This window comes from Ornithodoros turicata, chromosome 9 (assembly GCF_037126465.1).
Source record: "Ornithodoros turicata isolate Travis chromosome 9, ASM3712646v1, whole genome shotgun sequence".
NCBI lineage: Eukaryota > Metazoa > Arthropoda > Arachnida > Ixodida > Argasidae > Ornithodoros > Ornithodoros turicata.
In genome coordinates this window covers 31,215,710-31,243,110 of record NC_088209.1, presented here as the reverse complement: position 1 = coordinate 31,243,110, position 27,401 = coordinate 31,215,710, and the positions used below count along the sequence as shown (strand labels likewise).

At 44.9% G+C, this 27,401-nt stretch overlaps 1 protein-coding gene and 1 long non-coding RNA gene across 7 annotated transcripts in view; one reads left to right on the top strand and one right to left on the bottom strand.

Moving 5' to 3' along the window:
- LOC135368618 (SH2 domain-containing protein 4A-like) overlaps positions 1-22,436 on the top strand; it is a 47,796-nt gene extending 25,360 nt beyond the window's left edge. Inside the window, exons 1-9 of one of the 6 annotated variants that reach the window (XM_064602015.1) lie at positions 9,930-10,133; positions 17,497-17,673; positions 19,122-19,281; positions 19,360-19,570; positions 19,696-19,834; positions 20,202-20,418; positions 20,482-20,600; positions 21,441-21,661; positions 21,730-22,436. In XM_064602015.1, coding sequence (XP_064458085.1) covers positions 10,091-10,133; positions 17,497-17,673; positions 19,122-19,281; positions 19,360-19,570; positions 19,696-19,834; positions 20,202-20,418; positions 20,482-20,600; positions 21,441-21,661; positions 21,730-21,831 — 1,389 coding nt within the window. In that variant the 5' untranslated portion in view covers positions 9,930-10,090 and the 3' untranslated portion in view covers positions 21,832-22,436. Of the gene's footprint in view, positions 1-9,929; positions 10,134-16,742; positions 17,148-17,269; positions 17,291-17,496; positions 17,674-19,121; positions 19,282-19,359; positions 19,571-19,695; positions 19,835-20,201; positions 20,419-20,481; positions 20,601-21,440; positions 21,662-21,729 lie in introns of those variants that run through there. The other 5 variants (XM_064602016.1, XM_064602018.1, XM_064602019.1 and 2 more) reach the window with 5 other exon arrangements.
- A 1,589-nt stretch (positions 22,437-24,025) lies between these two features.
- LOC135367887 (uncharacterized) lies at positions 24,026-25,262 on the bottom strand. Its single transcript, XR_010414569.1, has 2 exons — positions 25,212-25,262; positions 24,026-25,145 (listed from the first exon to the last, which is right to left on the bottom strand). It is a non-coding gene; the product is annotated as an uncharacterized LOC135367887 (long non-coding RNA).
- Positions 25,263-27,401: the final 2,139 nt, after the last annotated feature.

Here is a 27,401-nt window from a genome sequence, read left to right as displayed (position 1 = left end):
ATCGCTTTTACAGCTCAGTCAGCGTTTGCGAAAAGTTGACTCTCCAACATACCGTCACTGTGGCTACTTGGAAAATATGGAGCACGTCCTATGTACTCCATTGCATCTACTGCCAAGCTACTAGTATTATAGTGTATCTAAATCAACTAAGGGTGGTATAGCCAAGGTCGTGCTGAAGACTTTGATGTGGTGGGAATTCGAATCCTACCACACACACACACACACACACACACGCATAAAGATACGATGATGAGATGAGGCTGATGCCGGCCACCATGACAAAATTACTTGGTTCATGCTCAAATCCACTCCATAAACGTTCTGCCCCCAACTAACCCGCCTCTCTGGACAACGTATTACTCCAGTCCTCATTGTGAGGTTCATCATTGTATCTTCCCAAAATTACCACGAACAATGGAGTAGAGTATCGCCTGTGGTGATGAAACACCCCAATCATCATCATTATCATCATCATTGTTGTTTGAAGAGAAAAACTGTTCCTAGGGGATGGAATGATGGTTGTTCCTTCGCCTTCCATACGTGAGAGTGAACGCAATCTGCGAACTGCAGAAAGTGGAGGTATAAGGGTGAAACGTCGAAGTGAATAGACTTTACACGAAGTCGAATGTTCATTGCACTATACCTCCCCGTAACTATCGTCGGTGATTTTAAATTGAAAACGTCTCGAAGGTTACATGCGGTCATTGTCCCCTTCGAGTTCGGGAGCTTTCCAGCTCCTGAGAAAATTCATTCGAGTAGATGAAAATTATCCTCTAATCACAAAGTCTTACCGAGCCATTACTCTGTCGATTAGCTTTACACCGCCTGGAAGTGACAAAATGGCAAGTGCAAATGTCGTTTGCTATAACCCTGTGGTCTTCTTTGCGCGCTTTAGTAGAACTGGACTTATATTGTGACATTTATGGTCTTCGTGCACCGGCATTATCTGGCCAGGAGGGTTCCATGTCATACCGTGGACTTGACGTTGGCGATATGTATCCCTAAGCTTGGGGAAAGAACAAAACGAACTGCACAGTCTTGTAAAAATTGATGCAGTTTTGTGCACAGTTCTGTTCATTTATATTTTCCCTCAAGCGCAGGGACATGTTGCCAACATCAAATATACACTATAGCTGTGTATGTTCAAGGACTTAGACTTATTATCATAATGATAATAATAATTGGGAGTACACGTAGGGTGAGTCCGCCCACATTTGTGTGCCTACACGCTGCACATGCCGCAGGCTAGGAGAGCGGATAATTTCGATCACCTGGGGGTTCTTTTGACGTGCACTTATCACGATTATCATGATTCAACCATTACCCCATCACTTCATCATTTCACCATCATTTCATATTTCATGCTAACCAGTGTGCCCTGGGGGAGTGAGCTACAGATTATGCGGGCAAATTTCCTTGACCATCATCGCTACATGCATTTGTTGTTGTTTTTGCTCACCCACTGCCCTACTGTACTTCCTTTATTTACAGTATACGGTAATTCCTCGCTTCATGAGTGGGCGACAAAAACGAATCCACCAGTTTCGTGTAACATGTGGCAGTGGAAAAGTCACAGGGCACGGATGAGACCTTTCCCTCCGCTTTTCATTATGTAGAGTAGCAACTCAAAACAACTCGTCAACCTCCTATACAGAAGAGGCATGCCTTGAGTCACAACATTGATTGCTCACTGGAACACGGCCGGCACATACTCCGAGACAAGGCGTGCTCTGTTCGCGGTAGATGAACGTTATTCTATACCCAGTGGAATGCAGAGAACGCCTCGCATTCTAATTACATCTACTCTTTCACTCAACACGAGAGCGATCTTTTTCTCAAGGCTACGCGTACGAGCATCACTTCCATCTTTATGCTGTCTCGATGCAGCGTATACCGCCATTCGCATCGTCTTGCAGTCCATAGAACAGTACGCCTCTTTTCAATGCTTGCGATACTGTAACACAATGTGAATCCATTGAGAGACCATAAGGCAAACGGCGCACTGATCGTGCACCTCGCATACGCACGTTCGCCTTGTCCGCGCGGGATATTGTCCGCCAGGTTATCTGCTACCTGTGCCTATTGTTTCGTGCAGGAGATGGCAAAAAGATGAACGATTTTTTTTTTTTTTTGCCGTTTCTCTGCATTGTTTTTATGGCGACCGTCACGTCTTGAGCAGAACAATGGCGTTTCAAATGACCTTGGGGATTCGCTTTCGTCTGTCATTATGAGGCAGGGTTAGGAAGTGAATGTCATTAGCTGTTTCCGGAAGAGAGGCACGCGGCAGATAGGGTTCTTGGAGTTGCGCCGCGTTTCGTGCCGTGTGGAAATAACGTTTTGCGGGGGAAAAAAATAGGGGGATTTTTGAGGCACCGCTGTCTAAAGCGGCACACCGCCGAGATCGAGGCGTTTAGCTTTCGCGACTGTTAGCATTTTAGGTTGAACCTTCTCGAAATGGAATACAGTAATTGTGCAAGTGAACACACTTCTGACGTGGAATTTGCATCTTTCATGTGTCTCGCAGAGTTTCGTGTAATCTTTTGGCGTTATATTTTCTTTCTTCTCCTTTCTTTTGTCACGGGGTAATTTAAACTAACACAATTAGTTTAATTTTAATTACTCTCGTTACTGACTTTAATAATAATCTATCCAATGGAGCGAACTCGTATTTATTTTTTCTCCTTATACTCTGCAGGCTCAACTGGAAACATGCTTGCACAGCACCCATCTGAGAGAGTGCTCTAAATGGGACATAAACCTCGCCGAAAATTCTATTTTTTGCAGGATATGTCATTTGAAACGGTGCTTTTTGTAGAACACGCCATTTAGAAGGGTGTTTTGCGACACACCCTGTACGATGTCAGACTTACACCAAAAATGTCTCTGCTATAGGACAAGGCAGTTACAAACGAAACACATAAAAAAAAATACTGCCAATAGCATTTCGGGCTCAGTGGAGTCGTTTCAAGAAGAGGAGGAACAATTTACGAAACTTATATACGCTGTCTAAGAATAACTTGCCGCCTACCTTTCCCAGCGAATGTTCCTGTTATTTACCCCAGTGTGCTAGCGAGGCAATAAGACAGACGTTGACAGACGACCACCCCCATTTATTGAGCGTGCTCGCATTTTTTTAAAACAGAAACATCCGTCTTGCGTTGAAGGCCTTGCCTGACCCGCTGGTCTCACCCTGTCTTCTCTGTGTTCGCAAGTCCGTGAAATTCAGAAAAAACTTAGCACGAGGAAAGAAAAAGTGTAGTGTGACCTACAAGTTGCGTGGGCGAAATAATTATTTTAAGTGCAAAGAGGACGAAAGAAGTGAGAGGAGGTCCGCTAATTATTCGGGCGAGGACTTAAAGTGCAGCGTCTTTGAAAGAACGGGATGGTTTATACACCTGGACACGGTGGCATGCCTTGAGACTGTGCGACGACAACGGACGGACATAAAGCAAACAGGACGAGTCTATGCTTGTTTCATGTCTCTTCGCCGTCGTCCCTCAATCTCACCGAATGTCACCTTGACCGGGGGGGGGGGGGGGGCTATGTTTAATGGTCGAGAAACAACAACAACGACATAGATGAATGGATGATGATGTGGGATGTTTCCCTGCGTTGAGTGCAGGACCCTACCCCATTCCAAAAATTCACATGAAAGGATGAAGGTGGAAGGAAAACAAAAGAAACCCCTACAGAAACAAAAAAGGAATTGCACGAAGTTTGAAAATATGCGTCCCTATGGAGAAGTTAATCAGTTAAATTCACGAGGGCTGTATAGCGCTTTCCAACAGAGCTTTATTCTCAGAATTATCAGAATCAGCTTCCTACGCTGAACAACAACAACAAAAAAAAAAGTTTTAATTGAACATGCTCGCTTTGCGAAAAAAGAAAAGAAACTACGGCTGACAGCTAAGCAGCAAATGGAGGAAAAGGGAGCAAAGCTGGTATGGCTCATTACTCGAAGAAAAAAAGAAGAAGAAGAATAAAGAAAAAGACTGCATGGGCATTTGCGGACGTAAGCAAATTATTTTTGGTTTGCGTGTGCCGCGGCGCATTTGCCCGCAGATTCGTTGACCTTCGTGTAGGGGACGGCGGGGTATCTTCTTTGAGGTCATTCGATGATCCTATAGATAAGACGCATTAGAACATAGAAAATCAAATCAGATCCACGAAGCAGCTATACATAGAGTGTAGGAATAGGTTCGGTATATGGGTTCAGTATGCTGGACAAGACTTAGGTTACCCTCATTCCTTCTTATATAGGTACTTAGGTCAACGTAGTCGTGCGCGATTTTTGCTGTTGGACGGACATTCAGTCCAGGGCAGTACCGCTCTTGAATAGCAGACGAAACGAGTGACGTATAATCCAAACCAGAACTGTTCCGTCGCAAATTGTTTTCAAAGTCCTAACCAGTCCTAGTCCGTTGTGTACACTTGAGCGCCGTGCGCGTGTCAGCCTTCGCTAAGTAACGCGCTGTCTGCTGGGTAACAGATGCTCCAGCTGCATCTAGCTTGACGCCCGTACGATTTTCGTTTGGCTCTGTTCCCAGATCGCCTCTAGCGGAACAATGGCGCGCGCGTCCTCACTTACATACGAGCACCTGGGCGATCTGTCTTCTTGTCGCAATCTATACTCTATGCCGATGCCAACAAATTAAGGCCGTTGGCTTGCTTCTTCGCCGTTATCGTCATATCAACCGGCACTACAGCAGATAGCTGATGTCAACATCTCACGATGATGTGTATTTAGGAGCGCTGCTGGGAGCTGGGCTACAACTTCCCTCCCGGTCTCAAGCCCCTTGCACATCTCGGACATCGACTTCAAGTGCGATTAAATAACAGCACATAGCTATTACAATTTTAAAAGTCGCCTTGATGCGAGTGAACATGGCGCAGTTCGCCGATTGGTCGCACGTCAGGTTCTAAACAGTGTTCCATGAGAGGAGAACATTGGCAGTGTACTACATATACTCAACCATAACAGGATTTTCTGCGTTGACTGCAGCTAGATTGGCCATCTTTCGCTGAACCCCTGGGACATGTTATTTATTCCTCCGTCTGAGCTACATGTAAAAGGAGGAGGAGGAAGGCGAGAGGGAAAATTAGCACCCCCCCCCCCCCCGCCCGTTTTTTTTTTTTTTTTTCTGTCATTTCTGCCCGATAGGATTCCTTTCATCCGCCTTACCGCTTTCATTCTGTTTCTACTCCTGACCAATGTCCCTTCGTAGGTCACGTCCACTGCGTGTGTGAGGAAGAAGAAGCTCCCTAGAGCTATATAGGTATAGGGTGTCTCAATACTAGCTCCCACAGAGGGAGCTAGTATTCAGGCACACTACCTAGACGTTACAGGTAGGCCAGCTATACATTACATACCTCATAATATTTAGTAGATTTACACGAAGGTTACTACATACCTCATGTTTAAGATTGCTCACATTGAAAGTTACCGTCTGTGATGGGAGGACGGCTGTAAGTGGATGTAAATGCGTTGACGTCAACTGCTTTGAGGACAGCGCCGTATGCGTCACCTTTCGTCGTGAGGTCATCCTACGAGCATGCCTGCATCCACCTAGATCCATTGGTTGCAGCGAAATGTGTGTCGCCACGCTGTTTGCAACGGAAACTCATCTCCTATACGTTCTCAGGCTCCAACGTTGGTGAAAGTGTACAAATTGCTCGACCTCATTTGAGTAAATTGCCGCCCCGAAACTCTTGGCGGTCACGACTCCATCCGATAGTACCAGCGCCTGGAGAATTGGCTGCACCTTTCTCTGTCACTCCGTTCACTGCTGCACGTTCCTTCTACTCTCCTCGTGTGATGGCCATTGTCCACAAGGCCGATTGAATATTCCATCTTCTTCTAGCAGACATACAAACGAAGAATCTACGCAGCATTGAAAAGGACCGCGAATAGTGCTCATGATAATGCTTGTATAGGACTTCTGGCGGTAATAATCCATGCTCGTGCTGGTACTGGCTCGCGCGCATGTTCCTTGACGTACGCGTGGCGTAAGCGTTTTGTATAGAAATATCTCCGCGAGCAGAGGTCTAAAAATACAATATCGGAAAGGTGTCGGTCATTGGTCCTACACAGTTGCGGCATTCAGACGCAACAGCAGGCATCACAGTACCATTATTATTATTATACTTAGCCGGTGAAACTTACCGGTCTTACATATAGTATACCCTTGCACTCTTGTTTCCTTTCTTCACTCGTGTGTATTCCAGTTTATTTCTCTTATTAACATCCCTGACACCAAGCTGTCGCTAAGAAGTTTAGGTGCGATCAGTTTAATACATGTACGTCAGTCGAGTGTACTGGTTCCACCTTGAGCAGACGACCCGTGACCTGTATACAACGCAGAGACAACGCGATGCGAAGCGCGACACGTAAGTAATGACCCAACTACATTGCGGTGCACATTCCTGCGCGTTCCTCTGCATGAAAACATGCTCGTTAAAACGTAACAATTTTCGAACGTGTCTTTCAGTGTCTTCACGTCCCTATGCCTCACCTTTCAGTCTCGGTTGGAGAGCGCGTGAATTACACCAACGGTACCACGTAAAAACGCGGGGAGGGGAGGGGGGAGGTACCAAAGAAAAAAGGCTTAACACTTGAAGCAATGACAGAGGCAAGCCAAAAATAAAAGCACCGTTGTGTTCCCCCGCAGCGATAGCGGAGTTTTTCGAAACGGCTGCATCGCAGTTTCCGACCGCGGGGACCCTGTAGTCGAAACTCCGACCGACAAACCTGGTGGCCTGGTTCACTTGTCGGTACTCCTTGGTTTCATTACACGTCCTTTCCCCTCTCTTGCTTCTATTTTATCGTTTCAATTTCGTTTCATGAGAATTTGCTACGTGAGAATTTGCCCCAGACAGCAGCTGTCGTCTTTGCGCTGTGTGGAACCCAGACGCAATGGAGGATGATGATGAAGAGGAAGATGATGATGATGATGATAGAAAAATATGGGTAATTGGAATATATTTACACGTAAGGCGTGTCAGCCTAGTGTGGCGACATGCATATGCTGCACATGACATAGGGTAGGACTGCGGATAGCCTTGATTATACGTGGGCTTCTTCTTCTTCTTGTTTTTTTATTTCATTCTTTTCATTAAATATAGGCGTCTAGTAGGGTCCCACTACACGTGTGCCCGGCTAATCCAGAAGAATTTGCAGCTTTGTGGCTAAAATCTTAAAATGAGGTTCCCTCGTCTGTATAGTTTAAATAGTTTTAAATAATAAATTGGGATGGAGCATGACCTTGTCAGGAGCTGTCACCGAAGACAATAATGACTTAAATAAATAACGACATATCGACATTGCCGAAACAAATAAACGAGTTGAATTTACTTACAATTATTTTGAATGGCTTGCAAGAGCTAACGCAGTAAAGTGAAAGAAGCAAAGGAATGGATGTTATTCACGTTGCTGTCTATAGCTATCTGGGAACGTGTGTATGAGACCCATACCACAATGTTCGGATGCTGACAGGTATACGGGGTGTTTTACCCGTGATAAAAAAATCTAGCTTGCGAGTACTCGCAGTAAGATTGTGGGAATTTCGACAATTACCTTCTGGAAACGTTTGCCACTATTGAGGAAGTCTTTGGACAATTTTCAGTTGCGGGAAATTTATTTTTTTCAATTGAACTTTGAAAATTTCCAAGCCAACCTCACTTTTCTTTGACAGAAATATGAAGTCATCCACAGATAACCACAGACCCAACAAAAACTATGCACACTATCGCAACAGAAATAGAAAAAAGAAAAAAAAATAACAGTGAAAATTACGCTTTAGCCCCGCCTGCTTGATTTTCGCAAAGGAACTCGCCACCACTCATATACAAGTGTTGCTTTCTGCTGCGTTTTACTTCGGCGTATTTAATGATGACTGAGGTTATAGAGTTGGCATGATTGTTATTGTAAGCTAACTAAAATGAAAAATAGTGCGCGAATCTAACGTAGAGAAACATGACCCTTAGCATGGTGGCTTGTGTTTGTTTAATTTTTATCTACTTTACTTGTCCCTACCTTAACCCGGCATGTACACTGTTTACCAGTATCGTCGCTTTCTACCGGGGCTTCCGCGTCGTGAACTATACCCCACTCTCTACGCTGATAAGAACTGGCCAAAACATCCGCTTTCTCCGATAAAGCACTACATAGATTTTGGGCTGGGTAAAGCATGCTGATGCCTGAACGTGACGGCCAACCTCATTTCACTGACCTGTTATACGTTGCTGCTGTTGTAATGCTGTTATAACTGCTGTTATACGTACCGGAACTAGACTGGGTTATGTGGGGCCTCGAGATTATTCGAGTCGTTTAACAAAGCGGGATGCTTTAGCTCTCTTCGGTGGGCTATATTTACTATTCAGGTTCAACCGAAAGCGTCCATTTAGCAAAGGAAATAAACCATTCCTAAAGAGAGCCGTAAACCGTGGCGGAAATTCTGCGCGCTGGTTTATTTTTAAGAATACGCCCACTTCACGGTCGCCATTCGTTTGAGCCATACTGACACTTGAGGTAAATATGTGTCTGGACGTATACACATTCTGGGATAGGCCGCAATGGTCAGAAGGTGAACAGCACAATGCTATATCAGCATTTACCCTTGTTAGCTTGCACGCGGCTCGTGTTTACTGTTCGTTGCACAATTTAATGTATTTAATAAACATCGTGCAGTTATCTAAATTTGTTAGACAGGGACTGCTCTACGCACCAACGAAACTGATGGCTTGGTATAAATTACTTTTCGCATGCCTTCGGAAGGCATGCAAAAAGTAATGTATACCTAGGAGGGCCATTCCAGGAACGATGACAGAGATAAATTGCTGCACATGCCCAGCAAGTTGTTGATGCACACTCTTAAAAATGAACTTCACCGCATAGCACGCTCCTAGCCAACCATCATCTGGAATGATCTCGTTATCTGCCCTGATTTGTTGAAAACGGGAGGCGTACGCCTTTTTTGTGACAATGATGCTGTTCATAACTGTCACAAACAAGACGTACCCCCCCCCCCGTTTTTAACAAATCAGGACAGATAACGAGATCATTCGAGATAATGGTTGGCTTGGAGCGTGCTATGCGGTGAAGTTCATTTTTAAGAGCTCAGATCAGAAAACCATACATACACTCTTAAAAATGAGTTTCACCGCATAGCACGCTCCTAGCCGACAATCATCTCGAATGGTATTGTTATCTGCCCTGATTTGTTGAAAACGAGAGGCGTACGCCTTTTTTGTGACACTTATGCTGTTCATAATTGTCACAAAAAAGGCGTATGCCTCCCGTTTTACACAAATCAGGGCAGATAACGATATCATTCGAGATAATGGTTGGCTAGGAGCGTGCTATGCGGTGAAACTCATTTCTAAGAGTGTAGATGGGATAGTCGTGAAAAATGTCCGTTTACGTTTTCGTTAGCCGTAAAACGCCACCGCAGCGAATGAGCGTCATACGGAAATTACATTGTGGTTTCTATTCTGTGATAACTGCCGGTTAAGCCATGTACACGCTAGGAAAAACATCGAAGAAAGCCGATTTCGTTAAAATCAATAAACACCGAAAAACGTACGCCGAATCCGCCCAAATATAAAAAAATCGAAAATGCGGAACCCTATCAGTATACCTTACTCGCAAACACGCACGTTTGTGTTGTGCGTCTTTGTTAGTCCTCGACGCAAGCACATGCCAAATTACATTATTTCTCCTCAGTTTTAGCGCCGAGGTTAGAAACCATTCGAAGGAAGGCCTTCCTTCCCTCATTGAGGTTAGAACCAACTGACTGTACGGTGGCGAGGGGAGGGGGAAGGGGGGAGGCAACCTCGTAGCGCCCTCTTTGCCAACTCTGCCGACTGGTTTCCAAATCGTGGCTTGTGCCGTGGCCTAGCTAAAACGCTCAGAGGCAGTTGCCCCGCTCTTGGAATAAGGCCACAGTGCCCGGAGTTTTGCTACTTAGCGGTTGAGAACTTTTCCTGGTTGTCGCCGATGTGTAGAAAAGTGTCGGAGTGCATTCTCACAGTGGTGGTGTGCTGAACAGTGCCTTCAATTTCATAACGACCCCCACTGGAATAATCGCGAGTCATGTTTATCATAAGGATGGACAAACCTTGGGGTAGTGGCAAAGGTAGGCTCTCATCTCATTTTTTTTTTTTTCTGTAAATATCGATGAACTGCGAAATGTACTAATCGGATTTATTAAATCTGCTAGACTGAAGCGGTGAAGCGAAACTGCTCGTACCATTACCATCATGAGTATGCTTTCGGCAACACGATATTATAAAAAATGTGCGATTCATGTAACTCATAAACATAAAGGTCGTACGTTTGATCGGGTGGTGCATGACATGATTAGGGCATCCCACCAACGCGGAGGCTGTCACAAAAAGTAAACGGGTCTGACAGCATTCGCAATGCTGGCAACACATGAGCAGAAAAAATATGAAAACTAGCACCTTGAGTACTCGCCAGTGTATTTTCTCAGTCAGCAAGCATTGTTTAGTAGCCATACCCGATCACGTCGGGACTGGCACCTCCATATTATTTTTTTATTCTGATCTAATCTAATACACGAGATCACATCTTATAAGTAGATGTATTGTTACAAAAGGGGTATCTAGTGTCGTCAATCTGCACTTACTGACGAGCCTTCTTGAATTAATTGAGTTGATTTCAATACTATTCTGATCAAAAACATGGAGGAATCATGGAACGGGATGTAATATAAATTGTATAACTTTTCCATGAAAAGTCCAATTGAGAATGCGGTCAAAAGGACAGACAGACACAGGTTTTTTGTCAGTACGGAAGCGACAAGGACACTGGTATACCTACACGCCTACCATAACAGTGGTCAAGCACAAGGGAAAAGAAGACAACACGGCGCCGTCCGGCCACGCAGTGTTGCTGGATCTGTATTTTTTTTTAATGACGAGACCTATAAGACGAGGGTAGAGTTTTTGCGATACATTAAATAGAGCGAGAGGAATCGCCCTGTATTTCAATGTACTATAGGCAGGGCCTGACTTTTTCGAGTTAAATGCCTTTCACGAAAGGGAGGAAAATCGGGTGTCACCTTGAAATCCGAAATTCAGGGTGAAATCTGGTGCGCTACAGATACATTCGGGTGTTGTCGATTTTCTTCCCTTTCAGTCCAGCATGCCGCCCTCATATGTGCTCCGCATGGCTTATTGTTGCACTCCCACGATATTTACATCAGACACGCATAAAATGTGCTACTAATTAGTGCACGTCCACACGTGATACAATTATCATACGTGATTTGAATTCGGGGAGAAATCGGGTCTAACCCGAACTGGTCCTAAACTTTTTTTTTTTATTCTGCCGCGAAGCAACTGTGGCTATCAGCGGCGTAGAGACGTAGACAGGAGGAAGGAGTGTGGGATTAGTATGCATCCTGGGCAGACTTCAGGGGGGACTGTGCCGACATTCGTCTGGAAGGTCTTCGGAAAACCCAGGGAAAACCTCAGACAGCACAGGTGCGGTGGCAGGATTCGAACTCACCACCTCCCACTCTTCAGTACGACCTTGGCTACCAATAACGAGCGGGACGGCCATGCCGCTGGTGGTTTAAACTGATTCCGAAGGGAATACTTGGGAGAAATCGGGGGTGGGGGGATATGTTTATTAAGAAAAAAAGAAAGGAAAGGTTAGCCAGGCAAAGAGCTGGCTTGCTATTCCGAAAAAAGGGGAAGGGGAAAACGAAAAAGAAAAGGAAGGAGGAAGAAAAAAACAAAATGTGGAATCAAAAAGAAAAGGAAAGAAAAAGAAAAGGAGGAATCGAAACAAAGGAAGGAAAGAAAAAAAAGCAACAAAAAGAAAGGAAAAGGAAAGAAAACAAGAAACAAAAAAGAGAAATCGGGTTTAACCGTAAAGGTCAGCCCTTAACTGCCTATACGGTGTACTTTTTTTCTTTTCGAAATTTCTGAACGACAGCTTATTGGCTTATTTCCAATCCGTCCCTTTACTTGTTGTTTACACCCTCGTTTGTGTGAATAAACATATACCCCCCCCCCCTTTACTCGTATTTCTTTTTCCTTTTCCGCCAGCTACCACCCACGATCGTAAAAGTGCTGGGAGAAACTGGCTGGTAACAAAGAGCGAAAACAAAGCCCTGACGAAGAAAGAATTGGCCCACCCAACCAACCCGCGTTTGTTTGATCGACAGTAACAGCCCGCGTGGGTTTCCCTCCGGGGTTCTTAAAAATAACGAAAGTTTCCGCGACCCGGACCTGCCGCCCCGAGAAACCAGATAAACAAGGTCGACTGCTCGAATCATCGTATAGTGCTTCTGCGGCAACATGTTCTCAACCTTGCTCCACAATAGTATTCAGCACGAGCCAAGTGGGCCTAATTGACGGCTAATATATACTCCGTTTGCCTCATGGCGGACAGACGGTTTCTTCTACGTGGGTCACTGTGGCTCCACATTTGCCGCACTGTCTAGATCATCCATGCCCTTGGGGATTGTCCAGTCTTGTAACACAATAAAATCAAAACGCGTAAATAAAGTATGGTGTCCTAAATGAATGTGGACGGGGCCTGGAAATTAAAAAAAAAGTGGTTCCAACGCAGAAAGTTCTACACAGCGTAGCTAACGTTGAAGTCGAGCCAGCAGTGGACCAGGACAGAGACTAACCCATGTACTAGTTGCTCTGTGGCAGCATGCTTCATCGAGCCTGTAAAACATTACACATGACATTAGAATGCAAATAACTCGATAATGCAAACCTACCCCACCTCATTCTTTACGGCAAACTAACTCTGTGGCGTCTGCAAGAGAGAACGCGTCAAACCGAAGCTCTCTGTGTCATTCTCGAAGATACGTAATATACGTATCTTCGAGGATGACAACATTTATCATACATCACAACATATGTTGTCCGAGCGTATCATGCAGCAGCTACGGCGGAACTGACGTGGTGCTTGACCGAACTGCAACAGTTATTTCAAGCACCAGCGAAAGCATGCATGTCCAGGAGTATTTACCTTAGTTTCAAACTTGTGTGTTTTGACGCTCACTTGTGTGGGACGACACATGAGTGTCTGACCGCTTGGCTCTGACCTATAGCCACCAGGACCACGCTCAGGCCGACTGTACTGCTCGTGGTCTACAGGGACGTGAGGTTTCGCACCCACTGCACTCTTTAGAACTACGCCAATATGTATACCACGTATACCATGTATACCACGTATACCATGTATACCACGTATACCATGTATACCACGTATACATATGTATACATATGTATACCACGTATACATATGTATACTACGCCAACGTTTAGTATTTGTTCCGAGACAGGTAAGTAACGATCGTGACGCTAGACGTGCGCGGACGAAGGCGGCACCAGTGTCTTCCGGCAGGAGTTAACCATTAGCACCATAACTAATCAGCCGAAGTGGTTGGGCGTGCTACATTCTCGAAAGTCATCGGCGAAGAAAGCAAAATACAGGGTGTTTATTTTTAGCCTTTACAGAATTTTTATTAAAAAAAACTATGAGATTAAAAAAAAAAAGCATAGATGTTTTTGCAGTTGAGTTCTACGGCCGGCGGACATCCTCTGGAAGAGAGTATGTAACCACCAGATGTCTAATCACCTGAAATTCATTAATTAACTTTGTAATTAAGGAATTTCGCGTAAAAGCGAGATAGCAGATTGAGAGGCTATCCTCGTTGAAGGCTATTCCGCGTTTAAAAAAAATCCTGAAACACGCACGTGCGTTAAAATATTCATCCTCGAATTTTGATATGCAAATAAGAAGAAAACTCTTAAAAAAAAACGCGCCATGAGGAGCGCATCACCCTCGCCGACGGACGGGACCGGAAAGCGGTTTATCTGGCCAGCTGAGCGGCACCTACTCCAATCATCTCCTCACTGCTCCAAATCACGTGGCCCTCTTACGTGAAATGAGCGCTGTAGTCCACGCGTTCCCAGCAGTCTCCGCGGTTTCGGCTATCAAAATTCGGGGATGAATATTTTAACGCACGTGCGTGTTTCGAGATTTGTTCAAAGTGAAATGGCTTGCAACTAGGATAGTCGCTCAATCTCCACATCTCGCTTTTGCCCGAAATCCCCTAATTAAAAAGTGAACGAATGAATTTTAGGTAATTAGTCATCTCGTAGTTGCACACTTTCTTCGAGAGGATGTCGGTCTGGCCGTTAGAACTCAACCGGAAAAACGATATCTATGCTGCTCTCATATTTTTTTAATAAAAATTCTGTAGAAGCTAAAAATAAACACCCTGTATAAACAGACGACGAAAAGTTGGAAAACGGCACACGCTAACGAGGACAGCGCGAAAAATAATTTCATTCTCGATCATTGGCTGACTGCATGAACGCTCATTTACGGCGGACGGGATAGAAGCTGTGGAAACCTTGTCGCCAACTGTTTCTGCTACAACAAGTGCCAACTCCTCGACGCGATATATCGTGTTTGGCACCGTTGCCGAGGTCTCGTAACAGGTGAAAGGCATCGTACTGACTGGCGCGCGAGAAGCACGCGGCACACAAAATAGTCTTCCGAACCACGTGGTGAATTTCAAGACAGTCAACCAAGGCCAAGTCAGGCTAGAGAGTGATTGGCGTTTTTCTTCGCTTGCTTGTTTTGTTTCACTCAACAGTTGTAGTGTTCAAATACTATCATACGTTTTTTTAAAAAAAATCCGTGTTAGCGCCGCGAAGCAACTGTAGCTATGAGCGGGGTACAGATGTGGACAGATGATGATTGGACAACAGGTTGGAGTATAGGGGACAGGGGGGTCAGTATGCGTCCTGGGCCGACTTCATGGGGAACTGTGCCGACATACGTTTGGAAAGTCTTCGGAAAACCCAGGGTAAACCTCAGACAGCACAACCGGTGGTAAGATTCGAACCCACCACCTCCCAGTCTTCAGCACGACCTTGGCTACCACCAACGAGCGGGACGCCTTAAACCCGCTCGGCCATGCCGCTGGTGAATACTCTCATATACGTGGAAACGAAAAGAATGTTCAATCAAAATACTGTTAATCTCTTGGCGAAAGCGTACGTGGTACCATATCCAAAGAAGATTACTCATGATACATTTGTTTTATTTCATGAAGTGCCTGCATAGTTGTGACACCAGTTCTGTCGAGCAGTTTGTTTTTATGAAGCAATATAGCGTTTTCGTTTTTTTTTTTTTTTTCTACAGCGAGACATTGAATAGACGAGTTCAGAAAATCCTAGTGCTCTTTGCGCACGCATTGCATCCTGGGCACTTGCTGAGCGGGGGAACAAAGAATAATCCTTCACATTTCGCTTTCACTGACCTTGACACCTCGTGGACAATCGACCGGTAGTGAGAAATCGGAACAGTTTAGATGTCACCCGTGTCTTTCGTATTAGTAAATTCCCACAGTTCAAAGCGACACTAAGCACTCTGGGATCTTGCGAACTCGTCTATTGGGAGTCGATGCCTTTCAGTACAGGAATCTTCATAACGCACATTGTATTCGTCGGCTCCTCCTCCTCCTCCGCCACAGGACGACTTGTCAGCATTGAATGATGATGTTCTCTCATTATTCTCTCCCGTTACGCGATGTATCTCCAACGTAGCCAATGCCCCCCCCCCCCCCCCCCCCCCCAGTTGAGCTAAAGCTAAAAACGGCAGTTCTTAGACAGCGCCACACTTAAAGTCCCCGAGCGTTCCCTGACCCTGAACTTACTTTCGTAACGTACTCATGGTTGTTGCTTTCTTTTTCTTTTTTTACTGCTCTGCGCTTTCATGTGTCGACGTCTTCATGGGCGAGCAAGAATGGCGCGTGGGTATTTTGGCTTGGGAGCCGATTGGACATGTCGGGGTGTGTGGGGGGGAGTCTTGACAGTGATCTTGACGCAGCTGAGCCGCTGAGCAGACCTCCAGTGGGATACCATGAACAAAGGGCGACGTCTATTTCTAGGTGCCGCTAAAAGAATAAGACGGAGAGAGAGAGAGAATTGGCATAACTTTCGCGTGGTCTTCCCCAAAAGTACAGCCGGCGACTCTACTTGACTACGGGTTATGTATGGGGTCGAAAAGCAGGACTTCTTCTTTTCAGATTAGATGAAACGGAACTAAGCGAAATAATAGAAAGGCATGCGAACTCCACGCCGTAGCGTCTTCATGCATATGTCTTAATTTCTCGGAATTTTGAAATAACTCGGGTGAGAAAGGTGCTGATGCCCGAATAGACCTCTACCCGAGAAACGTCATCATGACGTTGGTAGACAAACTGAAACCGAAACAAATCGGAAGGGGAAGGTCGGGTTCCACGAATGGGCACGTATCCGGCTCCTACTGAAAGAAAAGTAGGACCGAAGGTCGATCCTCTCAAGACCGTGGCTTTCGGGCGCGACCTTGTTCACCCACCCCTTGCCTCGAGCGTAGTTCAACTCTACCAAATTGGTGGCGCTGTCGAACACTATGACGTCATTTGTTTTCAAACAGGGAGAGGTCCATTCAAGACCGATAGGCTCGTCCCCGTTTCCTGCTTGCCTCTGCTATTTCTCGTTGTTTCTTAATATCATGCCGCAGTCTTTGTCTGGAGTCCTTCAGTCACGCAGGGCGATCCTCGACCTTCTGAAACTGCGCGCCTATCCACACTTTCCACGAAGTTGAATGTTGTACCTACGGGCGCAGCTCTCAGAAGCGACTTCGGCAAGCGAGGATTGCTGTTTCAAATTTCGCGGTTTACCGTGAACAGTTTGGCAACTTTGTGTGTGCGTAGGCGCGGCATTTACCTCGGGAGCGGGCTTTTCGTGTCGTTCCTTATCATTACAACTTGACATTTTGTTTTCGACTTTGCTAGTGAATTCCCTCAACGTTCGTATATCGTGGGCCTTGTGTTACCGTCAGGCGTGAGTTTCTGGGGAAGCTGCGGAAAGTCTGTGCTTCCGTGACAGCTTACCTGGAGGGCTACGTATTTCGCGGCGTGCACCCATGGAGCCTGCATTCCTGAAGCGTGCGTCAGAATCGCGTCAATTGATAAATGTAATCGAGGCGCTTATCTGCACATGGAAGTAGCGTGCACCGCCAATTGTGCATCAGGTGAGACGGCGGTACGGTACGTCGACGCCTCAGCAATTTAGTTGCTGAGGGGTTTTTCGTTACAGCGGTAAGCGGAGCGTTGGCATTTGAATGTGTTTTCGTTGTTGGATGACATCGGGGTGACTTGTGGTCTTTTATGTACTTCAAATTCTAATCGGGGCAGCACCAGTTGTTCATGCCGATCAGGTTATTACGTGAAAGAACCGAACGGTAAAAGTGAAAAAGCTCCAATTTCAGTCGGTCTCTACATTATATCAGCGTTTGGATAAGAAAGATTTCCAGGGTTTGCCTTCCCTTTGTTTGGCGCGCAGCGGCTTTTAACGTTACTTTGCGTGGTTAAGTGTGTATTCTGCCATTTGCTTTTAAGTCAACGAAAGTGATGTAATGTGCGTTGACCACTCGGTCTTTCCTTGCAGGCCTGAAGATGTTGCAGCAGATCTTGAAGGACATGTACATTGACCCCCAGCTCCTGGCTGAACTCGATGAAGAGCAAAAGCACATTCTCTTCTGCAAGATGAGGGAAGAACAGGTACGCCGGTGGAAGGAGAAAGAGGATAAGATGGATCAAATTACAAGGACTGCACCAAGACCAGGTATGTAACTTTTCAACGGTTTCTTAACAGCATTTTCAACCGAATTGCATGCCTTATTTAAAGCCGTTAAATTCTGCATTCCAAATAATGCATAAGGCCCCTTCTGGTACTCAGGTAATCAGAAATGACAACAGAAAACCTTGCACTGTTTGTACACACCCTGCCTCCGTTCAGCTGTCAGTGAAATGACTGTGTGAAATTATCAGCTGTTTAATTGAGTTAGGCTTCACAACGGTAACAAAATTACATTAGAGCAACAAAATTACAAGACGAGCTACCCAGCATCAAAGGTTTTGTCACTCTCAAAGTAATAACGTATCAACCTGCCCAAATGTTAACTTTGTTTCATATTCATTTTAATTGTGTTTATTTGAGTGAATGTTGTTATCATAATAATAATAATAATAACACTTTTTATTTCGTGCCCAAGTTGTAAAGACGAAAGTTCTGGAATAAGTCTCAAATATAAACAACAAAAACTTTGTTCGAATGATGATGATGAGTGGGGAGCTCCATTGCCAGGGGCAATGCATCTCTTGGACATAAACAATTTGTAAATTGTGTATTGCTTTCTGATGCACAGCTTCAATGCACTGGGAACTTGGGAATCAGTATGGCTGCAACAGTTATGCTTTGGATGGCTGGACGCATTGGCGAGAGGCGGTCAAACGTAGGCCCTATGTACGCAAACAAAAGCATCCTGGTTCGGGAATAATTTGCACCTGTATGTCAGGAGACCTTGTGTACACAGTGCCGAAAACTGTACTGAATATACAAGGTCCCATACAAAACTATCGCAGCAAATTGCTTTGCCATCTGAAAAGTAATGGAAGCGAGCTAGTATGTTAATGTTACGTGAAAATGGTACAACCTTAGTTTTAGTGGAGTTCATTGCCAAGTTATTCCTCAGACACCAAGAGGAATATTGTCAATATTGTTGACAATATTGTATTCTAATAAAGCGCAATCAGACAGAGATGAAACTACTGTGAACAGCTTTGATGTCATCAGCATACTGAGGCAATTGGGGACGCTGAATACTTGACACTCGATCAGTAACAAAAATATCGGAGTCCTATGGAAAGCCAGACGACGATGTATAGGGTCTCAATTGAATGCCACCAACAGTAACAAGAGTGGTTGCATAAATACGACTTTATGAACTCGAGGGAGCAGATACAACTTACATGGTAAAATATCACGGGTCGTTAGTATATTTCACTGAAGAATTTAACGCAAAAAGACGAGACGATAGAAGGAGACACAGACCCAACAAGCTCTCTTCTCGTCTTTTCACACTAAATGCTTCAGTGGTCATGTACAAACTAGCCCAACAGTCCACGCTCCTCATTCGTATAGAGTTACGAAAGAGTTTGTGTTATTGCAGAGTTACGTTAATGCACATTCATGCCTCAAACTGACAAAAGCATAAAATGACACACACGTAGGGTCAAAGCGGGTGAATTTCCTTCTTGGAGAGGATGGCGAACCCTGGACATGGGTAATGGGGGAGCATCCCAATGACCCCAGCATTGATGAGATACTGGAGCGAGAAGCCAAAGACAAGGCAAGGCAGCAAGCTACACTGGAGACTGTAGAGCAGATAAAGTATGTAGGAAGTATTACTTGGTCAAACACAGGGAGGCATGCAGTGGCTGTAAGATAGTTTTCCCCGATCCTCTTCAGGAATGTAGAAAACACGCAACAAATTCAACCTGAAAACAACTTGGAAATCAAGATTGACAACCAACCTGTACAGCTGAGGCGGAAGAAGAAGAATGCGGCTGTTGGAGGGTACTCTTTAGAAAGAGAAGTGGCTGCCTTGCTCGAGGATTCAGGGGTTCAGACTACCGTTGACCGCAACACGTGGTTGTCACAGAAGCAGCAAGAAATCAAGGTTATTATTTCTAAATGGGTGTACAATGCTGATCGTAGAACGTGCAAGAATGTGGTGCTGCTTTTCGTGAGTGCAGTGTCAATCAGACTAATAGTAACTTTTTTTGTATGGTTTCGTGTGTCCAGAACAGGGAAGAAAGTTTAAAACACATGGTCGAACAGAGGTCCAACGAAATTTACCAGGAGATCAAAGCACAACAACGGAAGAGTTTAGAGGCTGCTGAGAGGGAGAGTGTGGCTCAGGAAGAACTTTGGATGGAGCAGGGTAAGCGAGTCTTAATATATGTTCCGCCTATTACGGCCAACCATCGTTCATCTGGCACCGACCATTTCCGGTGAGAAATGTCTAAATGTCGGAGGACCTATAACGTTGACGTACCCCAAAACTGTGGTGTCATCCACAGCTGTTGATCTTAGTTTTGGCACGAAATGTAGGTCGTAAATTGTCTCCGATTGAAACCGAAGCCCACATAAATGAAGGCAATCAGCATATAGCCTGAAATCTATCCCCATGTTTCCTGCACGGGTAGTGCAGGATCTGGATCAGTGAAGCCAATATAAACGAGGGTTTACTGTACTTAGTTGAACGTTAGAGGAATTGTACTACATAGTGGACATGGCTTCACCCATAGAGAAAAAGGCAAAGGAAGTTGAGAAGCAAATTCGTGAAATCGCGCGCCTGGCACGGGAGGAGCATAAACGGGCGCTCTTTGGAGTGAACAATGGGACCTTCAATGGCAAAGAGGAACTACTGAAGCCAAGTGTGCCACCCAAAGTCTTCAATGAGAAGCCACTGTACCTGAACAATCAGAGAAATGGAACCATCCTGCCTTCACACTCTACGTCTAGGTGAGTGTGAGTTGGGCACACACAGCCTATCAGTGCTAACAAAATAAGTGTACTTCAATGCAGGAGTAAGGATGCCAAGCTCTTCACAAAGTCAGAAATTATGAACTGGTTCCTCAATGAAGAATATCCACTAGGAGCTGTTGATGACAACAATGGAAACAATCCTGCACTATGGTTCCATGGTATGTACCCTGTTGATTATTTTTCAAAACAATAGGGTCCCATTTGGAGCAGCATTCCTCTCTGCTTACATACTAGGGCTTATTGAGGGGCTATGGTTTTTAATTGCGTTAGCATTAGGAGTGTCAAAATGGAAAAAGCTGTATGTATGTGTGTGTGTGTCCGTCCGTCCGTCCGTCCGTGTATGAGATGCTGAAGCCTCACCGAGACAGCGGTATAAGTGGACATGTAAACGGGACTTGAGAGGGTAAATGTAAATGGAGATAAATGATTTGAACTTGAAGTAATCGAAGGTAATTAAAAGCAAAGGTAAGAGTAATTGAAGGTAATTAGAGGTAATTAAAGCAAGAAAGTTGTGTTTAAAGGTAATGAATGTAAGATATATGTAATTAAGAGAAAGATTAAATGAAATTAAAGATTACCGGAGGTAATTAAATGTAATTAAAGGTAATTAACATCAATTAAAGGGGAATTGAGCATAATTAAATGAAGCAAATGTAATCAATGTGAATTAAATGAAATTCAAGATCACCTCAGGCATCCCGCGGTTACCTTCGGCGATTAAAGGGTAATTACAGGGCAATTGAAGGTAACTGAGGCTAATTAAAGGTCCGTTGAATGGACTTATATATACTAATTGAAAGTGTTGATCTGGAAGTCAAGTATAGACGGGAAGTAGACAACCGGAAGTCGGGTTTAGACCGAAAGTGGACAACCGGGAGTTGGGTTTAGACAAGAAGTTTATACCCGGAAGTCAAGTATGGACCGGAAAAGGCGCTTAATGCTAAAGTACTTCTCTCGCATTTACTACTAAATCGCCACTGATTTTTTTTTTTCTTTAGGGTTTATATCACGCCCAGAGTCTGAGCAGATGCTGATGCATCAACCTGAAGGCAGCTTCTTGGTCCGTGTGCACGAGCGCATTAAGGGATATGTCATCTCATACCGAGCAAGTGAGAAATGCAAGCACTACCTCATCGATGCTTCCTTGGGCCACTGCCAGTTCTTCGGCGCCAACCAAACTGTTTTTGCTCGCCTGAAGTATCTTATCGATTACCACGTGGTTAGTACACGTTATTGGTGTCTTCACCCACCAGGGCACGCTAGAAATCAGTGATCCTCTCTTTGCAGAATAACCCAATCACAGCAGGTGGACAGGAGCAATTACTACTTCCCTGCCCAAGAAACAACAGCAATACTTTGCTTTCTGTACTGTCATCTGTCAAGCTCTGACTGCAACATAAAAAGCGAACGTACTGCCTGAGCATGTGCTCGAAAATGAACCTGAAGGGCATTACACACTTTGTACTGCCTTGGAGTGCGTATCCTGAAAAGGCACAGTGGAAAATCACGGCTAATCTGCAGTTAATCTTCTGCAAACGACGAACACCAGTGATTTTTTAAGGATTACTAAGTGCATCAGTGTCTACATGAAGGTTACTGTAATATATTATGTACATAGATGCATGCCTTACCTCTTGTTCACTATCTACGTGAGAAGCAAACGACAAGTGTCCTTTACTTTCGATCACACCCCTGCCTGTGCATGCAACATTTTAATTTAAGTGCATTTTGTCTCGCGATCCGTGCTGCATTTGGCAACAGATTAGTCAGCTTTTGCTAGCCAGTTTTATGTGATACTGATTTTGTATTTTAACGCGCAAACGTGAACAGAATGATTGTTGGACGAATGATGATGTACCATTTCTTGTTTTGTACCTGTGGCTCAGGGAGCTGCAATGGTACGTATCTTGCTTGCCCCAGCGGGCTGGGAGAACTGCGTATGAATGTGCCACAGGTTATGGAATAAACCTGTCTACTACAACTATCCAAGACCACTTCAAAGTTGTTCTGTCAGTTCATACTATAGCAGAAAAGAAAATAGGACCTAGTACAGTGCTGGACAAAAGTTTACAGAACATGCTCCTCTCCATTCCTTCCTCAGAGTGGCACACTAGCAGCAAATGGTACAGTACACACTTCCAAACATGTGACCGGATTACCTAGTCCGTACGGTCCCATTCGCTGCTGTCACTCTTGAGGAAGGAAGGTGCCATAAACTTTCCGTAAACCATTCCAGCACTGTACAAACGTTCTGGGCCTAATTGTACCCATAGATCGAGAAGTTACCCGTCAAAAATTACCATGTGAAAAATTGAAACCATGTGAAAACCAAAAATTACCGTTACCATGTGAAAAATGTAAGTTAATAACGAAGTTCTTCAGCCTGAAATGTAACTTGCAGTTACGGAGTTACTTAAAAAAACGAGTTACTTCCAAGTTACTTCGGACACAAAGTAGCACTACACAGGTGCAGCGCACATGAACAGTTGAGTTAGACCTTGAGTTGCCTGCAGAGGAGTGCAACACGCTTAGATCTTTTTCATTTATGTCCAACAATTCGAACGCTTTGCATCTTACTCCCTGTGGGCACAAGATGGTTCAGCTTCATTTCAATGGCAGCGGTTATTACTTCCTGAATAGAATACTGTCATTGATTGAATATCACGTTTTATGGCATAAAATGCCATGAAAGCTGCATTTCATTCAATTCATAGTAAAAAATGTAGGCCCCGGAGAGACATGCGGTCAAGGGTTTTTTTCTTCTGCCAATTTTTTCTGCCAATTTTTTTTTTCAATTTTTGGAGAAAAAATAAAAGTGCTCAAATGGAGCTAGGATTTCACGTAGCCACTCAGCAGGAACCGGGGTTTAATACGAGCGCAAATTTTGCGACGAAAAAAGACCTTCGAATTTTTGCCCTAAAAAACACCAAGGGGTTAGGCTTACCGTTTTTTCCATTTTTGGGGAAAAAATAAAAGTGCTCAAATGGAGCTAGGATTTCACGTAGCCACTCAGCAGGAACCGGGGTTTAATACGAGCGCAAATTTTGCGACGAAAAAAGACCTTCGAATTTTTGCCCTAAAAAACACCAAGGGGTTAGGCTTACCGTTTTTTCCATTTTTGGGGAAAAAATAAAAGTGCTCAAATGGAGCTAGGATTTCGAGTAGCCACTCAGTAGGAACCGGGCTTTAATACGAGCGCAAATTTTGCGACGAAAAAAGACCTTCGAATTTTTGCCCTAAAAAACACCAAGGGCTTACCGTTTTTTCCATTTTTGGAGAAAAAATAAAAGTGCTCAAATGGAGCTAGGATTTCACGTAGCCACTGAGCAGGAACCGGGCTTTAATACGAGCGCAAATTTTGCGACGAAAAAAGACCTTCGAATTTTTGCCCTAAAAAACACCAAGGGGTTAGGCTTACCGTTTTTTCCATTTTTGGGGAAAAAATAAAAGTGCTCAAATGGAGCTAGGATTTCACGTAGCCACTCAGCAGGAACCGGGCTTTAATATGACGGGAAAAAAATACCTTGGAAAGGGCAGACAGGCACTGTCTCGTGTGTCAGCATCGCAAGAAAACTGCGAAAATTCTCAGAAACGTGTTTATTTCGCAACAAGCAATAGCAATAAAGGAACAATACACAAAAGGCTTCAAGGCTCTTTTCGCCCCCTTGTCTCCATACCGTAGGGAACAGTACCTGCAGAAAGAAGCAAATAATTAGCCAGTGTCGTTAGTTGAACAAAGTGAGATACTTCACGAGGTTCCAGTGGGGGCATGGCACTGCCGGACGGTGTCCTCCCATGAACCAGGGAAACTAGGCTGCGCTGCAGTACATGACTATAGTCTCTGCAAGGGAAAGGGGGTAGTGAAAATGTACCTACCTCAACCAGTAAGCTAGTGCATGTTTGCGTATCAGGGATTGAAGAAAAAGTCAAGATGAGGAAGCAAGGCTTTATTGAAATGGCGGGAAAATACAAGAGACACAAATCTAATAAAAGGACAAAGCAAAAGGACGAGGCAAAGGGGGCAGCCCAAAATGTACCTGCCTCAACCAGTAAGCTAGTGCATGTTTGCGTCAAAGGGGTACGAGTGAAGAAACACACAAAGGAACACCATTTTATTAGGAAAAGTGGCCGAGTTACAAACTTAAGCCGAAGAGATACCTCGCGCATCACACCTAGCAGCGCGACCATAAGCTAACCCTAACCACGATGGAATTGGAAATCGAAGGTGGATACAGAAGTTTATCGCTTACCTTTGGCGTAACACCCATTTGGCTTACGAACTGAAACGCGAAGTTCCTCTTCGGTTGGCGTAAGAAAAAGAAAACATTCCGTTCGTCAAAGCCCAACTGCGTCAGCACGTTACAAGGACCGTTGCTCTGTGACGAACAGAATGGGGGCTCAGTTAAGCCTAACTTAAAGCTGCTCGAAGACAAATGCGCGTAGCTCCTCTTGAAGCCTGCCATCTTCATCTGTCTAGCTTATAGCTACAGCGAAACAACTATACCGTTTAGGAACGCTAACGTTTCGCTAACGAACTCTTAACTGAGGCCCCTTGTTGCAGAGCCGAATGAGAAAGCCCAGACGGTCACTGCGAAAGAAGATCACGCTCACCATTCGTAGGCTTCGTCTACCAGTCCGTGTACGTTGAAGAACAAAAATCCGCCTTATCGTAATTGCGTAGAACCAGATGCCTTCCGTGTCACCTAAAACGATTAGCAAAGGGCGTACGGTCAAGACAGATAATAGATATTACCGACAAGACTACTCACCACTTATCTCGAGTCGAGAACTGTGGGAGTTGCTCACAACACCACATCCAGAAGCGACTGGTGGCTTCTTGAGCGTGCGCGTTGCTTTTAAAGAAATGGTCGTGCTAGGTGTACAATGTGATTCTTGAGCAACGGTAGTGGATTTTCACTTTAAAGCAAAGAAAAAAATTGAAAATAATTTTATGTAATTCTTGAGTACCTTTAGCTCTGCTGTCTTTTGTCAGTTATTTATTCAAATGAGCCACTGCGTTACTGGGTTGGCCAGAAAGGGAAACTTCGCTTCCCAATATCGCTTCTCCCTTTCCAGACAGCCCTTCCTTGCATTTCTTTCTGCCTCTCTCTCTTCCTTTCTTTCTTTTTTTTTTTTTTTTTTGTTGTTGTTGTGCGTGTGTCCCAGTACCTTTCCAAGATATGTTTAAAACGATAGCGCATTTTTTCGTTCGGTTCCCATGACCAAACGCCAGTCTCATGGAATTACTAAGGAACAGTAACAACAATTATTTAAAACAAACGGAAGGAAGAAGCCCAATCACGGATTGGTATCATGCATTAATCATTATTATGAGATAGGAAAGTTATTATGCCCTCTTACGGTTATGTACATACCCGAATTGCTGTAATAGCTGCATTGGTACCCTACATCAGAACAGGAAGGAGAAATTAAAAAGACAGCAGGTGATCGCCATAATCTTTTATGCTATCCCGCTGACCGGGACTGCTGTAACAACAAAAATAAGGGGTGATTTTAAGAGGCAGCTGATTGAGGATGCAGTTGCTTTAAAAAAAAAGACTTATTCGACATGATTGGTTGACTAATTGTCTGTGCAAAGTGGACATACACTTGCCCTTGCAAGCCCTTTCAACATCACCACCACCACCACCACCACATACACTTGCGGTATGGCACTTTTTTTTCTTCCACGGCCCCAAATCTCATCATCGTCTCTTTATGTATGTGTCTTCCACAGATGTGGACAGATGGCGAAGGGACAGCAGGAAGGAGTTGGGGACACGGGGGGTTAATATGCGTCCCCGGGCTCACTTCCGTCAGGATACTTTGCCGGAAGTCCCTATACAGCACCAGTCGGCTGATATGATTCGAAGCAACCTCCTCCCCAGTCTTCAGCATGGCCTTCTAGGTCCCACAAACAATCGGATGCTTTCGTCCACTTAGCCGTGCCGGTGTTTTTGCTGTTAACTGTGTACTCCTTTTTTCTCTGCTTTCTACTTGAAGGTGACGCTGCAAAAGCTATCCGATAGGTCTTCTCCCTCTGTTGACTGGCATTATAATTCGCTCCATAATTAGGATGGTCAATCGGCAGTTTTTAAACAAAATTATTGTTTGTACACATCGCATTCAATGTGGGTGGGGGTGCACTGATGCATGATCGGTGACCACACGCTGGTGGCTGTGCGGTTGCGAGTAAAGGTGATGGCGCCGGCAAAATCTGCCATCAGCTAAATCAGCAGGACTCACGCTCTCTCGCTATGTCAAGATTGCTTGGTCCATGGCCGAATCCAGCCCGTCCAGCAACGCTCTGCCCTAATAGCACTCCTGAAGCTTTTCGACACTGTTTTGGGCTTTGCTCCTCACTGTGAGGCGACTTCGCCACATTACCTCCAGTAATGGACTAGGGTATCGCCCCTGGTGATGACATTCCCCACCCATCATCATTTAATAAAGGAGCACAGAGGGCCATCCAAAATATTTTCATCTGATGAAAGCATATGCGTCAATTTGCCGAACAGCGCAAAAGATTTTGCTATACGCATTTTTTCCCCACAAACACAGCCACGCTCGTTCACTTTCGACTCGCCCCCCCCCCCCCCCGGAGTGTAACAAGGAGGAGAGGGACGATCTATGACGTCATTACGTTTGCCTGGTCAGTCGAGGTCAGCGCCTGCCTTTATGTTTGTGTGTGTGAGGGCTTTCTTTTTTTTGTAGTCGGTAAACTTGTTCCCTTGGGGGGAGGGGGGGGATTAGGAATTGAAAGGGTGGCCGTGGGCATGGAGGATTTGAATGTCCTGCGGGAGTTTCCCTGTGGGCAATGCTCCTTCACAGCCCTGTACAGCTGAGCCGCAGACGATACTCTCAACCAATTAGCGAGCGCGGACGGTGCAGCGTCAGCGCAAGGTCAGAGGCTGGTACTGCTCTCCACCACCGTTGCGCACTGTCGCTTTTTGCGGCGT